The following is a 17,006-nucleotide window of genomic DNA, read 5'->3' on the forward strand; positions in this document are numbered from 1 at the left end:
TCAAACGTGTCTTTTGATCAAAACTTAAGTAAAAATCCCAGAAACAATCAGTTCTACTATTCCGCATATAATTAAAGACAGATAAACTTATGCTCAAGAGTGCTTTTTTGTGCATCTTATACATTCTTCACAGTGGCTCCAGAGCCTAAATCTGCCCTGCTAATCCTCTTACCATATCTAGGCACAGCAACCTCACTGGCTACCTGTTGTAACAGATCAGCTAAATGACATGAAAAGAATCTAGATGATGAATATAGAAAGATACAGGAAGAACAGGGAAAAGTATAATCTTCCATGTTTTCACCTACTCACAGATACGTAACACCACTATGCCATTACTGGATTGTAACTACTTACATGAAACTATGGGCACAGGAGTTAGTTTACTTAAATTCAATGAATAAGCTTGGGATATGTCAGCTTTTTGCCTGGGTGGGGCATGGTACAGAAGTATAAGCTTTCATTTATTTATTTATTTTTAATGGCAGAGGCAATGAATTTTCAGTAGCTCTTCCATGACTGCCTTCCAGTTTGTCATTTGTAAGCTACGATAAAAGAGTGATTATACAGGAATGAATTAGCACTTAAAAGAGTAAAATTTAAACAGATAGTTCTCTTGTTCGTCAGATGTTTTCTCCCTGTACACACTTATTTAAGGAAAGGAATCACAGTCATCTTCCTCTCTTATCTATCTGTAATGTGTTGGAGTATTTGCATTGTAACACCTTTGCAACCAATTACAGGAGCTCTGAATAGTCGTATCATTTTCATATTATAGCTCAAAGTTATTCTAGAAATCTAGAAATCAGCATGTGAGGTGTAGCAAAAGAGGCATAGGGTGTTTTTTGTTCCCATTGCAAAAAAGAAGTCTATCTGAGAGCAGAAATCAGCAAATATATATTAATTTCCTGTATTCATTTTGATCATCATATCATTAACAAAAATTAAAGGTGCTCAAAGTGAAGATTGAGAGTTTTGGCTTATACTATTTTACAGTTTTTTGCAAACTCATGTTCAAATTTTTTTTTGCATAAAGCTCTTTATGATACCATAATGCAGGAGGTAAACTTGTAATGTTACAGCAGATGATTGTCTTCAGCACTCCTCAGTTCTGTCTCCTCAGAGATTCTCATTAAAAGGTTAAATAATTAAATGTGAATTGTAGATTTATTTAAAATATTATCTAATGAAATCAGTGTAGTCTTTTGGCTTCTGAATTACTGACATTAAGAAGCAGCTAAGTCTTGAAATCCTGTTGTACTTCCACACAATCCTGAAAAGCTTTTCTATGGAAAGAACTTGACTAGAATAGTTATTACAGAATAAGATAGCTATTCTTGATCTGCATTTTGTGTGCAGATGATAATTATAGACTATTTTTATTATTCTAAAAAGGAGTCTCTGTAGATAGCCCATCTGGAGTAACTGTTAAACTGAGTATTTTGAACAGAAAAGTTCTTTTATGTTGGTCTCTATGTGCTGTTTTAAATAAATTATTTTTACTACTTCTAAATTAAAAACATTAATGTAAAAGCATAAGGATAGCAATCTTGTACTCTTCTAACAAAGTATTTACAATATCTTTCAGAATACTATTGTTCAACAAAGTAAATGTAGAAAATGTATACACATTAAATAAACTACATGCATTACAACTGCTTTTCCAGTATTTCTGTAATTACATTTAAAATATTCATATTTAATTCCTATTGTTTCCTGCAATTGTATAAAGCAGTCAGAGAAGCTGTGATGTAGTCTTTGCTGAAATAGAAAAGTGGAATGGAAAGAAACTGAAAGTACTGTGAAATGGGTAATAGAAAGCTGGAGAGCCAACCTTGTACACTAGATCCTTGCTTTACCTCCCAGCAAAACAGAACAGTGAACAAGCAATTTTACTCTGACCTCATGCTTACATAAATCCAATGAATTTAAATGGATTTACTGTGGAACAGGAGTCATGTAAAAGAAATCTCAGTTGGTACAGGAGTCATGTAAAAGAAATCTCAGTTGAAGCTATGTACCTATCTACGTATCTGGGCAATTAAAGCTGAGTATCTACTGTAGTGGAAAGACTACTGTACCTAAACTTCATCTCATTGTCTAAAGGGCTATCTTCTGCTTGTGAGTAGTCCCTTAATTCTCTCTGTCTGTTCTTTGCCATTATATGGGCTTTGGTAGTCATCCTGTGAATTATCCCTTAATTTAATTCAGTACTGCCATTCCTTATCATTCCCACCTCTATACACTTTCCACCTGGCTCCTCCCATGTATTTAAATTTTATAGCAACACAGTGTTTGTACCGCTGTGTGGCTTTAAACATGAAAGTAATCCTACAGAAATCAATGAATCTTCCTATATACTTAAAGTTATGATGTGCTGGACCACACAAAATACAAAACTACTATGTTATCTAGGCAATAGTCCTGATTTTATTAAATATGTGCTACCATTATACTTTAGCACAATTCTTTTTTGCAGAAATACTGCTTGTATTCTATATAAACTTTTGCATGTGAAAAAAAGCTAACAAGATTTTGATGTCAAGAGTTTCATGGCATTCTGCTTCTTTATTCTCCATTACATTTCATTTACAAATAAACTCTCCTCATTTTGCCAAACACTGAAAATATAGCCAGCTTTGCTTCAGTGATTATCAAGAAAATACTTATAATACTTTTCTTGTTATGAAAGCATATTACATCAACTGTAATACATTTTAAAGATGTGATTAGAAACTACTAATATGCACTGTTAACCTTCACGAGGAGTACTTTCCTTGACTCATAAAAGGCCATTAGACCTCTTGTGCATTTAATCCAGGATTTCCTAAACTAGCATAAACTAATAGTGAGAAAGACATTGGAGGTCACTATTGTACTCTGTCTTCTACTGGTGTAAGGCTGTTCCTTTAATACACAGTACTTTGTCCAAGCTAGCTGTACATGTCCAAGGACTCCCTATGACTCTGAAGCCTGTAGCTTGGAAGAGCTACCTTGTGATACTGTGATACTTGCTTTTCTACCTCTCTTTATATTTGTCTTCCCCGTGTGTGTGTTTGGTACAAACAGCGATGATGATCCTCTCCTTTAAGAAGTTTGAGCTTTTTGTAATCAAAGCTAAAGCTTACTCTTTTGCAAGAAATTTCACTGAAACAATTTTTTAAAAAATGAAGAACTTCGTATGATAAAAGCTTGGGAGCGTTTGAGGGCGTTTTATTGGTCACAGGGGGAGGACAGATGAGCCGGATCGTGCCAGGAGCCGAAGCCAAGGCTGCCGTCTGCTGCTGCATCTCCATTTGCCTGCATCATGCTTCAAGGAGGGGCAGACGGCGAACTAAAGCGAAATTCTGCCGCCAGCTGTATCGTCGCTGCTCCCGCAGCCGCCGCCGTAAAAAGTTTGCGGCTGCCGACGCGCGTGAGGCTCCGCGAGAACCGCGCCGGGACAAGGCAGCGGCTCGAGCAGCGGGAAGACCAGGGCGAGGGGGCCCCTGCCCGCGGCGACCCCTCCGCGCGCCGCCAGCGGACCGTTAACGGCGCCGCGGCGCGCGCCCAACGGCCGGGGGGCAGGGGCGAGGCGGGGCCCCCGGGCCGCCCCCGCCGGGCCGCTCCCGGCGTCGCCCCGCGCTTGTCCGCCGCTCCCGCCTCAGGAAAGCAGCTGTTGCCGGGAAGATGGCGAGCTGCAGCCTCTGCCTGCTCCTTCTCAGTTACTTGGGGGTCCTCTGCTGTAAGTTGCCCGCGTCTCTGCCCCGGGGACTATCCATACTGTGTGTGTGTGTGTGTGTGTTTTTTCCTCCATCATCCCAAGGGCGAGAGCCAAATCGCGCCTGCGGATACGAAACAAGAAACAAACGCTTCTTCCCTCAGGGCGACCGGAGGAGGAGGGGTGGAAAGGAGGGGGCTCGGCGCTGATTTATTTCCATGCGTCTTTTTTTTTTTTTTTTTTTTTTTTTTGGTTTGTTTGTTTTGGGTTTTTTTTTTTTTTTTGTTTGTTTGTTTTCACTCAGATGTAACCTGTTCAAGCAGGGCCTGTTCTAGAGCAAGCTCGTGGCTTTCTGTAGGGATGCAAACTTTGGGATGCGAGTTGCATAGCTCGCGTGTTTGGTGGCTTTTGCAATATAAAGAAGCAAGTGACAGGAGCATGTTTTCTGTTGCCAGCGTTGGATGGTGCAGCTGCAGCACAGACTCATGTTTCCAATAGTTTTACGGCTCTGCGTAACTCATTAAAAAGCAAACTGGAGGGGAAAAATGGTAAAATAAATTGGCAAAACTGCTCCTCTCAGAAAGCACATGAAAATAAGGGGGGGGGGGGAGAACAAACGTTTCTGTGAAGTAGCAGTGAATTAGTATAGAGTGTTAATAGTGTCAATCGTGTGGTAAGACTGTCACTTGCAGATCATGTTTTGCTGTGCTCCTGTTGTAGTATATTGGATATTTCTTGTGTCTTGCTGGTATTTTAGGAAGAAGGCTGTGTTTGGAAATAATGCTTTGAAATGAACTAAGTAGCATAGCCTTGCTTAATGAGCAGTGGCCAACTGGGACCAAACTAGGAAGGGTACCTACTGTTTATTGCGGATGTGGGATGGTGCTGATGCTGGGTACTTCTACAGCTTAATTTTCATTTCTCCTCATGTAACAGAAACTTCTGGGTGTGTGGAAATACCTTCGCTGCATAGAAAGAAAGACTGCTGAGAGAAGAGACTGGAAGGGACATATATTTTGTTAGTTTTATTGTGTTTTTTCCCCTCTTTTCCTACAAGCCTTTATGGAGATGTTGGTTTATTAGATGGGTGACCAGTGCAGACTTTTTCTCCTTCGTAGCAGAAATCGGAAAAAAAGTCATGAGCTGATGTGCTTTGATCTCTTTATTTGTTGTTAATTGCATGAATACATCCGAACAGATGACGCTGCTCTGGTTTTCGTGACAGATTTTGGTGTGTTCAGGCTGCTAAGCTATCTGGTTAGGTGTGTTTGTTGGAAATGCTGGTTTTGACCTGTGTGGAGATGACAGAAGATGGTCTAGAGACAATGCAGTGGATCAAAGTCTGGTTCCTAAATTTTTGGCAGTTTCCCATTTTTTTTTTTTACTCTTCCTGTCTCTAATCTCAGGAAACAACAGATAAGGACAGCTCAGTTTACTGGCAAGGTGGTGCTGAGAAATTGTGGCATGAGGACAGGGATTGTAGGTGGGTGTGTGGATGCTGATTGTTTAGGTGAGCCTGAAGAAATCCAGGTAAAGAGGACATTTGTGATTCTGCTGCTGCTCTTGTGGCTACAGTATTCATTCATAGCAATTCATTAGCAAGAATATGACTATAATAAGCATCCAAGTTGTATGGGCTGAGGAGTCTCTTATGTGGGTCCAACAGGCTACTTATAGAACTAGTGGGAATGGGCAGAAACTAATGAGGAAGAGAAAGAAGTGGTTGATACCTGAAGAACAGGAGCATTAGGGTGTAGAGAACTGCTGGAAATTTTAGTTGCCAAAAATCTGTTTAAGGTGGTCTTAGCAAGTCAGCATTGTCAAGTGTGGTGGTGAGGTAAACAAGATTTGGATTGCTTTTCAGTGAGCACCTGTTAAGGGAGATACTAATGATCCACAGAAATAGTGGATTTTTTTCTGTGTTAAGGTTTTTCTTTCATCTTTAATTTAGAAGGAAGTAAGGGATTTTTTGAGATCTTCAATCATATATTCACAGTCTGTTTGAGCTTCCTAAACTGATATTACCTATGTAGGTTTTAAACAATCTTACAGAGTATGACTCACGAGCTCTGTTTGTAAGACAGTTAGAAAATCCACAGAAATTATTCTTGCTAATAGTAGTAGATACCTGTGGAGGTACATAATGATGAACTGACCCTTTTGTGAAGCTTCTAGGTGTGACTTCTGAGAGAAGTAAGTTCTGTTTTTAGAAGGGAGACATGCTGCTCCCTACTAGCTTACTGCTCTTTCAGTCTTTGCAATTCTACCCTGTTGGTCAGATCTTCGGATTAGAGGAAGTTTTGTCTGTCAGCTTATTGGGATGTCTATTAGGATTCATGGCCTTCATGGCATTTGAACCAGCCACGCTATTTCCCTTAAATCCAGGCATATTAGTTGAAAAGCATCTCTGCTTATGAAAGTACCCCATCAGAGGCTATTTTATTCTGTGGCACAGGCTTTGTCCCTCTCCTTTACTTACCAAGCAGTGAGTAGATAGAGAGCTGGCCTCTGGCTCACCTTGTGGCATCGTTAGTTCAGGTTACTGGCCGCACAGTACCTGTGGGTGATTGATTGCCCTCCCTGTTTTCTGCATAAAGGAGGCAGGACATGTACTGTCACATCTAGAAAATCACAATTCCCCATTACTTTCTTCTATTTAAAGTGGAAGTATGCAAGAGGAGGACCTGATTTTGCTGTTTGTTGGCTTCTGAGTTTCTGTTTTTTGCTTTTAATGTTGTAACAATTCTTTGTTTATATCATAAGACATCTAGCCATACAACCGTAGGGCATCTGGCATTAATAATGAGAATTAAAACTAGCATTGTGATTAGCAGATCCAATTGAGTCTTGATGACGTCTTCTGGTTGGCTATTTAAAAGAATCATACTAAGGGTTTTGTTTGTTTGTTTGTTTTTCAATATTTCTTGCATGATACCTATATTTCCTACTACAGACTGTTATGGCAGCAACATGCGAGCTGCCAGGTTCTGCTGCGGAAATTGGCTGATGACATTCGCAAATGATTAGGTAAGAACTTGCGAGTACTTGAACTTTGGCTTCTTTTCAGTTGACTGGTTTAACAAAACTTGTGGGATTGTCATCTTTTGTGGCTTCAAGCTACCAAATTTAGTTGAATCCATTGGCTAACCCCAAATGTTACTAGGGAAAAATATATGTGCAATACAGTTTCAAAAGAAGTGAGCTAGGGAAGGGTCTTTTATGTATGGTGCCCTCAAAGGGTCCTCTCAGTAGTTACTTCTCAGATGTTGTTTGTCATACAAGAGGACTGTTCGGAATGAATGAGTTTTTTTTTTTTTTTTTTTTTTTTTTAAGTAGAGGAGAATGTTATTATATAAACAGTATAAAAATACTGTTTTTGTACAACTTTACATGAGATAAATCATAGTGTTATTTCTTCACTAAAGATGGTGGTATACACACAAATAATCTTCTGTAGTAGCATTGAGCAAGCCTTCCTCGCTAGATACAGAGAGTGGGTTTGGGTTGTCAGTGGGTTTGGGGCACAGGAACTGCTAATAATTTAGTTCTGAAATTGGGATTAAACAGTTTGTTTATCTTATGACCTACTTACTGATTCCATCAATACTCTAAAGCTTTCTTTGTCTAAAAGTTTTCTGAAAAAAGTAAATTATGCTTGTAATCAGTTCCTTAAAATTAGCAATCCATTTTAGGAATACTTCATCTTGAATAACTAAAGCTTAGTGTCATAATTCCGTTAACAAAGCCAGAGATGAGTGCAATGCAAAAATTTATATAAAGGAAGATATGGGAGAAATGTTATGTAAATAGTTTTGTGTAATAAAACAATTGAAACATGAGATAGATATTTTTATTTATCATTGCAGACTATTTCCAGGGTGATATGAAATGACTAAATTCAGGTTCCTGTGAAATTACAAGATGACTTCAAACAAACAAACAAACAAAAATTGTTTAGGTTAGGGTCCCTGTGGATGTATGTCTGTGATGGATACATCTGTGATGGACTATCTTACTGCTTTTTTTTTTTTCTTTTTTTTTTCCGCACTGTGATAACTTTGTGGAGCTATTGCATATATTTGGGAAAGTGGGTGGATTGCAACTTCTTTCTTTTTGGTTTGGTGGCCAATTTACAATGGGGTGAATGGTTAAAGGAAACTAAGAAAATCTTATGCAGGAACTGAAGGCTACATTTACCTGAATTAAATTGAATTTACTGAATTTACCAGTAATTTTCTACTGCTAGTTCGTTTTGCTTTTCCAGAAAGGTGGGGGAACCTCCCCCAAACTCCACCTGTAAAATTAAGACAGTTTCTTAAGCTTTTACTTATTGGCATGTCCTTTTACATCCTGAGTACTTCTCAAAGAACTATTAGTCTTAACCAAACACTTCTGCAGAAAAGTCTGTCACATCTTCCTCACAGTGTTGTATAATACTGTGTTTTAATTCCACCACAGGAAGCTCAAGGTAAATATCATGGTGGCTTGTAATCAAGATAAATGATTCATTCATTTCTTTCATGTAAATATTAGAGTTTAGGGAAATGAGTATGATTGACAAAGAATGAGAAAGTGAAGCAGAAGCAGTGTTTGAATGATTGCCAGTGCTTAGGCCTGCCTGCCCTCACCCGTGTTTCCAAAGCTACTTTTTTTCCTGAGGGTTCTAATGAGTAATGTCACTTGTGCTTATAGGATATCACTGAGCATCTGAGTGTTTATATATGATTTCTTGTAACAGGCAGAAGGTAAGTAAGTTTAGCAGCTGATTATGTGGTCCAATTGACTTGCAATTTCTAACATATACTCTGGAGGGTGGAGAGATTCTGGAAAGGAAAGAAGGGGAAGATAACCATTTCTGAGCATCAAGTAATGAAACAGCTATAGTTTTTGATCCACTAGTAAGCCTGTAACACAACCTAGTTAACAAGAATTAAGGCAGACATCCAGTTTCTCTCAAAGGTCATTTGCAGAGGAAAGCATGATAGGAAAATCTAGTAAGAAGACTTTCTGAATGCTTAGTTTTTAACAGATCGAAACTTAGTAGTTTTCAGTAAGTGCAGGATGGAAATCTCAAACTTATAATAGCAAAAACTTGATCTTGATTGTTTTAAAAAAGTAAGAAATTGTCAGATTTTACCTGGAAAGAATAGTGCATACGGGTGTCAAATTTCATTAGGTACATTTACATAGTTGTTATTTGCATTAATTTCTAAAGAGTTGAGCATGCACTCAAGACAGTTCAAAGCAAAAAGGGAAGCAAAATGTATTATAGTCTGGAGGGAAAGTGATGTATTATGTAGGGTTGTTTTGGTGCCAAGTAATATTAACAATAGTACCTATATTTGCTGCTTGCAAACTACTAGCACGATGTTGGAGCTGATGATGGAACATGCATTCTCCAGAAGTGACTCTTGCTCAGATTAATCCTTTTGGTTTCCTATTTGAATTATGTACTGTATTTCAAAGTGCAGAAAATCAGTAACCAGTATGAATTGGGAGAAATACTTGGAGGTGGAATAGTAAGCAGTTGTTTCTGTTGACTAGAGCTGGGTTGTTAGATTGAAAAAAAGTGTTTATGATTGTCATGAACATATGAGTAACCAGCACACAGAAATCAAGAGTGTAAATAGATGTTACGTGAGTTAGACAGCAATTTGCCACTCTAATGTACAGATTGTACCTATCACTAGGCAGCCATGGTTCATAACTGATGCATCATCTGGAATCATTATCTGTAGAATGTGAAGATATGTTTAGGTTCATGTTATGGCTAGCTCTTCTGTTCTAATTCCTTTGCTATTTTCTTGCTTCTTCGCAATCTGACTGCTAGGCTTGTTCCCGCTCTCCTCCCTGCCCCTTTTCCCAGTCTCCATCTCTAAGCTAGTCAACCACAAAGATGAGAAATTATCTCTTAGAAAATCATGGCTACCTGCTTATGGCTTTTGTTTTATGCCCACTTGCTTCAGATTGGCTGACTATGATTTCAGGCTTTGCAAACTCGATAGCTGTTCAAACTGTTCCTGGTGAACACTCTTACAAATGGGATGGGAGCAGGCTGTCACAAGTATCTGATGTTGAAAATCCATGCATCTGTATTTGGGTATATTGCTTCCCAGGTAAAAACAGAGAAATCTTTCTGAGAGTGTAGGATGGCTGGGGTTAGAAACAGGCTCCAAGTATGGGCTTCAGTATGCCCAAGACCTGTGTCTGTGTAAGCATCGCTGGCTGGGAGCATGTGTTGCTCTGGCTCAACATGCAAAAGTTCAGGATATTAGTTAGTTGATTCAACTGTACTGTTCTAAGCCTCACGCTACAAAGCTTTGAAAATTACGATTGACTGGTGTTAAAGTGTTCAGCATGCTTGAGAGTCTGATCTGAACTTCTGCTTAAAATGCAAGTCAACTGAACTATGCTATACAAAAGGTGTGTAAGGCTGTACAAATTAAGTCTAGACAAAAATATATGCTTCTGTGTAATATATGTGACATGACTGAAGACTGGATACTACTCAATTAAACAAATATCAACATAATGTCTTGCCAATTAAAATATGTTACGATAAGTCAAGATTTGAGAATGCTTCAGTAAGTTCTGTTAGATAAAGGCCTGGAAGACTGACTGATTGCAATGCAGGTATTTCTTTGCTTGAGACTTAAGTCATAACCACAGAATGGCTTATAGTGCACATCAACTACCTTACTTTGTTGTACATGTTTGCATCACCTAACCAATAGGAGGAGTTAAACAGAGGAGGATTATCTCTAAAGCAAAAGTAATAGAATACCAAAATAAGACATCGCTGATACCTGCTTAACACTGTTTAGAAACAAGCATAGCTGATAAATGTATCCTCTGTTGCTGGGTTTTTCTGTTTGTTTGTTTACTTCTCTTCTAGAGAGAACTCCTATCACAGGGGTCTTTTGGAAGAGACGAAGAGGTATCTTTTCCCACATGTTCCCATAAAATACAATAAAAATAGTTATTGTCATTCAAATGAAAAAGTATCAAGTCTCCTCAGAGAATAAAGGCCTTTTCTGCACAGTCTAAACATTTCTATTAGTAATAATCTTTTAAAAGTAAAATGTATTTGTTTTGGTCAGTATTTGAGTGTTTTTCTATCTTGCAATGCTACTGTTGCCTTCTGTTGACCAACATAGGGATCCTCCCATGTGTAATAGGACTTTCTGATGCACTTGAATGTGATAATCTTTTGTGAGGGTCCTGAAATGAAATCAGTATTTCAATGTTGGAGTAGAGCAATTCAGCATTTGAAAATATAAAAGGAGGGAGAAGAGTTTAGAACAGGAAGGTGGTAATAAGGGTTCATAAGATTTTTAAGATGCTTTTACTGTAGTACTGGAGTGACTAGTAAAGCAAACAAATCCAGGTATCTCAGATTCACTGGAAACATCAAAGTTGGTGCCTAGGGGAGGAGGCAGAGAAAAGTAAGCTGATGCATAACATAGTGGTAGTAGGCTTAGACATTGAGAAGCAGCTATTATGACCGAGTTAGTGTACAGTTTTGCTGCTTGCCTTGCTCTGTAAGAAGCCTTGACATAATTCTGTTTATAAGTGAAATGATTTTTTTCATTTTTATTTTATTCTTTTCTAAATAAGATCCACATCCTGGACATCACTTAATTACAACAACACATGTTGATACAGAAGTTTTCTGAAATGTATTAAGCATAAAAAGTAAACACAATTGTTTTCTTTTTACGTGTTCAATTTAAGCATTACTGAAATGATGGCACAGGGGGACTTCCAGAATGTTGAATGTATATTTAACTGTACTTATATCACTTATCTTTGGAGCCTTTTAGTAAATAATGTTCCAGAGGATAAAAGTTGTCTGAGAAAGCTGTTTATGGACAGGGAATCTGGCATACTAAGAGACATTGCTAAAAACCAGTTTTGGCTTCACTCTTCACATTTCTCTGCATATTTTACTCATTTCTTCTTTCATTAATGTTTTGATCTTATCTTTACCTGAGTCCTCAAGTCTTTAAGAAAACATAGTTGCTTTTCTCCTTCCAGCTGTATCCAAACCTTTAGCACCTTTTTTTGTGGAGAGAAAGGAGGGAACACATTGCTGCAGAGGTTTTGCCCGGTTGTCAAAAAGCAATATGCAGTAGCTTTGTAACAAATAACTGTTGGGAGAATGCGTTAATTCCAGGAGAGAAGAATGAACAGATGTCTCTTTAGGCATTTCAGCCCTTTTAAAAAAAGTTTATGCAAAGTTTTTAAGAAATAGGAAAGCAAAAAAGGAAGAGGCAGAATGGCCAGTTCTTGTGTATACAATTGCATCAACAGGTGCAGAACATTTTGCTCAAGTTAAAGCAATTTTAATGTTTCTAGGGAACATCAAAGCTATATGGTGGTCTACGTTTCTTACTATTTTAAGCTAGTCTTTAACCAAAAAAGTCCCCAAAAGCTTGTATTTCCAGGTAAAAATGTCATAGAACTCTAACGCAACTATTTTGTCTACTGTTAAAATAATTGAGCTTAATACCGGTATAACAATGTCCTTTAAAAACATTTTTTTACATTTTATTTTGGACAACTGTGAGTATATCAGTATTCATCATCAGCTTAGTGTTTGATGAACTCCAAACACAACTCTTGTTAGTTTCATCCAGGAGGTGGGGATCAAAGTTGAATTTGGATCTTATTAGCACTTTTAACAATTTATTGCATACATTCACGTATGCCTCCCTCCCCCCCACCGACCCAAAAAACAAAAGAGTAATTATGATGTAAGTAGAATAGGATGGGTAGGGGATAGAGCTTCTGTTAGTTACTGAAGTAATGCTGTATCTGATTCTGGCACATTTAACAAATTAGTGAGGGAGAAAGGAGGAAATTGCTTTTCTGTTGAAACTGAATTAGCTAATGTTACATGAATATAAACAGAACATTTTGTTTTTACCCCTTCAGCTCAAGGTAGATGCTATGCAAAACCCATAGTACACAGATGTGTCTAATCAAACAATAACTTCATTAATTTGATACTTTTTTTTTCTGAATGTATATTTAACTGGACTTATCTACGTCATAATGTACACAACAAACAGGTAACTTTGAACCTGAATCGTTCCCACCAGTCGAAAGTTTAGAAGGGTATTTAAAATGTGAAAAGGACAAATTATAACTAGAGATAAGATCAATTAAGCTGTGTAGTTTGTATGCAAAAATGTACAGACTTGAGTCCTAGGAACCCTATTTGCATGCATACCATTTTAAATAGTATGTCTAACATGTATATAATAAGTAATTTAAACCTCTTCAGTTTGGAGGTGGGGTTAATCACCTGAAAAACAGAAAAAAAATATCTACTGCATCGTGCTGCTGTTTAGGTAAGGCTGCAATCCTGCAGCTTGATGCTGCATATAAAACCCTGTAATTTTATGGAGTCATGGTTTCATGAAATATACTGATCTATTGACTCTAACCATCATCTTAGAAATTTAATAGTTGTTTTTGATAGGATTGTATCTTATGTGATCTGTAGAGTATTCCAGATACAGCAGTTCTAACCACTAGGCTTTTAAGCACTCACTTGTACTTGATAAGATAATGCTCCAGGCAGCATTTTTTCCTCGCTTTATTTTTGTGAAAGTGAAATAGCTAATACTTTCTTAGTTTGAGTTATCTGCTGACAAGACCATCCAGGCCTATTACATGTCGGAGCAAACCAGTGAGTTGTGAGTATTAGCTCACTTACTGAGCTTTTCCTTCCTCTGAAGCAGAGAAACAGAGCTGTTTGTTAGCTAGCCTTACCCAGATACGCTTGAGGATATGGTTCCTAACACATCCGTGAAGATCATAGATTTGACATTTATGCTTGATTAAAAAATAAAGCACAGAGTTACTCTATTTATTCCTGTTTCCTGTGTAACTTTCCAGTGTTGTTCTTCCAAGTATTTTCTAATCTGAATACCCATATGTTGTTTTGCTTGTGTGTGACTTTTAATGTGATGATGATTTTAGCTTCCTTCCCCCACCTCCTTTAAGGAAAAATTGGCACCTATTATATTGTGACCTATTGTTCCTGGCTTTAGCTTCCAGAGGATTTCTTCAGGTCACTCTTCTCCTTTCAGCATGTAAAACATCTGTTTGTTCCAGCTGCTTTTGATACTTAACAGTCTTAATTGAATTGAAGGAGTGGCTTCAGTCTTGTTCAAATATGTCAGAAGGTGCTTCTATAAAATTTAATAGTGAAGAACTGAATTGCTTAGAAAAGGCCAATAGAATTAAAGCTGCTGATACACGTTCATTGTAAACCGTAATACTGATTGAAGATAATAGCCATCAAACATGACTGTCTGTCTCCTCCTGCCAGAAGCAGCTCCTGAGCAAACTTGGCAGTGGAAGGGATAATGTGTGAATGAAAATGGGATGAGCTAATTTGGCAAACTATGTGCGGCTGATTAGGAAGGATTCACCAGATTCTCTAGGCCAGAAGTGCTGTGGTCGTCTTGTTCCCAGTTCATATTAGCAAAGAATTTGGTCTCTAGTTTGGAGGGGAAAAAAATATATTAACTTCAGTGCTGATTATCTCTTACCGGATGCAGTCCCATGGATCAAATGAAGTGGGAAGTCAAGTAGACCAGACATTTTCCCTAGTTATTGGAAGTGTCTTCTCAAAAATCTCAAATTCACAATCATTGCACAAGTCTCTAGCTGATTATTTCCCACCACCTCCCCCCTCCTTAAGTTGAACACTCCCTAGAATGAAGTCAAGTCAGCAGAAATTGAATGGAAGGAAGCTTGTGCAAAGCCTTCCTAAGAACTCACCCCAAAGAGTTATTCTTAGATCTTAGTCATATTAGCATAGAAGTAGATTTTAGGTCAGTATTTGCTTCAGAGAGAACAAAATCAAGTTACAGATGGATCATCTCCTTCAGTGGGGAACATCAGCTGACAATGTTGACCTAATTTTGATTATTACCTTTATATGTAAATGATACACTTGAGGGTAGCTGGTCTAATTAGCTAGCCTGTCCGCTAGTTGGAATCTGTTTGCAGTGATCATTCCTGGTTAATTACGTACTCATACACCTTCAGAAGCCAGAGATTATCCTTTGCATATTCATTCACTGCAGTGAAAATGTTGTGTAGAAATGCTTATATCAAAAAGGGGCTGAAAAGATCTGCTGGGGAAAAACTGCCATAAAGTTGAGAATAGACTGGGGGTGCATGGGAAGTGCATTTCTGACTTAAGTGAGTGGTATTGACTGTTGAAGGGGTGTTTCTTGATTAGAACAAAGCGTTTGCTTATAGTGAGGTGAAATTGTAGAGGCTTGATGTTTTTCCTAGCATTTGGAAACCAATCCTACAATAAGGGAGCTTAAAGGCTTTAAGAAAGCCATTGTCACTCCAGTCTCCAAAAAGGGCAAGAAGGAGGACCCAGGCAACTATAGGCTGGTCAGCCTCACCTCCATCCCTGGAAAGGTGATAGAATAGCTCATTCTGGATGTCATCTCCAAGCGTATAGAGGAAAAGAAGGTGGTCAGGGGTAGTCAGCATGGATTCACCAAGGGGAAATCCTGCTTTACCAATCTGACAGCCTTCTATGATGGAATGGCTGGCTGGCTGACTGTTTTCAGTGGTGCCATGTGAAAAGACTGGAGGAAATGGGCACAACCTGAATCATAGGAAGTTCCGCCTAAATATGAGGAGGAATTTCTTTCCTGTGAGAGTGACGGAGCACTGGACCAGGTTGCCCAGAGATGGTGTGGAGTCTCCTTCTCTGGAGATATTCAAAACCCGCCTGGATACAACCCTGTCTAACATGCTGTAGGTGACCCTTCTTGTGCAGGAGGATTGGACTAGATGATCTCCAGAGGTCCCTTCCAACCTTACCCATTCTGTGATTCTGTGAAATGACTTTATTGCACAGGCCAAAGCTGCAGTTTTAAATGGAACTGTAACTAAGATTGCATGGCACGTTGGAAAGTAAACTAAACCTGTGTTCTGACTTATACGTGTATATAATGTTTGTGTATGTAGACACATAAATGACCTAACTTTTAGAAAGTATTTGCCCTTCTCATATTGTTCAGCAGTTTCAGCAATAGTCATTTAAGGGTTATTCAGGTTTTGGAAGTTTAACATGAAACTTTTTTCTTGAATTGTGGGCCAGAATTTTTGTTGTCTTGTATGTGTGGGGTTTTTTAATATATATTTTTTTATGTTTCAGGGTTGATTTACAGTTGATGTAAACTAACTGTAAACTGTAGTTGATGTGCCACTGTCGACTGACGTGTTAAGTAGAACATGTCAATTTGCACAGGGGAGGCTAGCTTTATTTTATAAATTTCATAATCGTGCTAAGATATTTTATTCAGATATTTGCATGGACGAGTATTTTGCAGAAATTTTAACACAGTGAAAATCTGTTTCTTCAAATCTCTGATAGAGTGTTTGATATGAGGTGAGTAGGATAGCAATCACAAGAGAGCTCTCTTCTCCCCAGCGTATTCTAGATGGTCTTTTGAAACATGGTGATACTAGACACAAGACTTCAGGATCCTGATACAGCTTAAAATAAGCAACAGTTGAAGTAACTACAGGCTTTCATTGCATTTACAAGCTTTCTTTGCACTGCTGCTGAGTTACTATAGAAACCAATGTTAAGCAGAATTGGGAGAGTGCCGGAAAATAGGCTTTTTTTTGTAAGAGCCTCACTGGTTTAAAACTCCACCCCCCATTCTCAGCAGCTACCTTTGCATTGCTATGGAGACAGGAAGAGTAGCAGAGTCTTGAGTCTTGTAAAAGTGAAAAATATAAATATTTATTTGCTTAATAACATCTCCCAACAGATGGACAATCCAGAAAGCTCCAGAAGTCTGCATCACATACCGAGCCTTTGTAAAACTGTGAATTCAGGCTGTTCCTTTCTTTTCTGTGTAGGTAGAAAAGAGAAGGGGAAAAAAACTTTGAAGGGAGAAGAATTTTACATTTTGAAATGTTTGCAAAACACTTACAAAATACCTATTCCATAAATTATATATATTAGATTTTTGGAATTTCTCACATCATTTCATGCAGCAATCTTTCAGTGTTGGGACTGCTGAAAGCACTCAGGTGGCAGTTTTATTTATCTGAAATTCATTTGCTCTGGTGTTCCATTTCCTTGGAAAGGCTGACCTAAATAATTTCTTCCTTTTTTGTCTCATGCTATTTATTTTTATTCCCTATTTTCTCCTCTGCCAGCATTTATAGTGTTGTGTTCCCAGGGCCAACTGTCCTTCAGGCTATGCTCTAAAATGGATCTTTAACATAATCTTAAATTCTTCTTAAG

The 17,006-nt window shown here is 38.2% G+C and overlaps 1 protein-coding gene across 2 annotated transcripts in view; it reads left to right on the forward strand.

The window, feature by feature from the left end:
* The first annotated feature begins 3,348 nt into the window (after positions 1-3,348).
* JAM2 (junctional adhesion molecule 2) overlaps positions 3,349-17,006 on the forward strand; it is a 33,463-nt gene continuing 19,805 nt past the window's right edge. Inside the window, exon 1 of one of the 2 annotated variants that reach the window (XM_062597983.1) lies at positions 3,349-3,724. In XM_062597983.1, the coding sequence (XP_062453967.1) occupies positions 3,670-3,724 (55 nt within the window). In that variant the 5' untranslated portion in view covers positions 3,349-3,669. Of the gene's footprint in view, positions 3,725-6,653; positions 6,728-17,006 lie in introns of those variants that run through there. The other variant, XM_062597991.1, reaches the window with a different exon arrangement.

Source organism: Rhea pennata, chromosome 1, assembly GCF_028389875.1.
Source record: "Rhea pennata isolate bPtePen1 chromosome 1, bPtePen1.pri, whole genome shotgun sequence".
NCBI classification, from domain to species: Eukaryota; Metazoa; Chordata; class Aves; order Rheiformes; family Rheidae; genus Rhea; species Rhea pennata.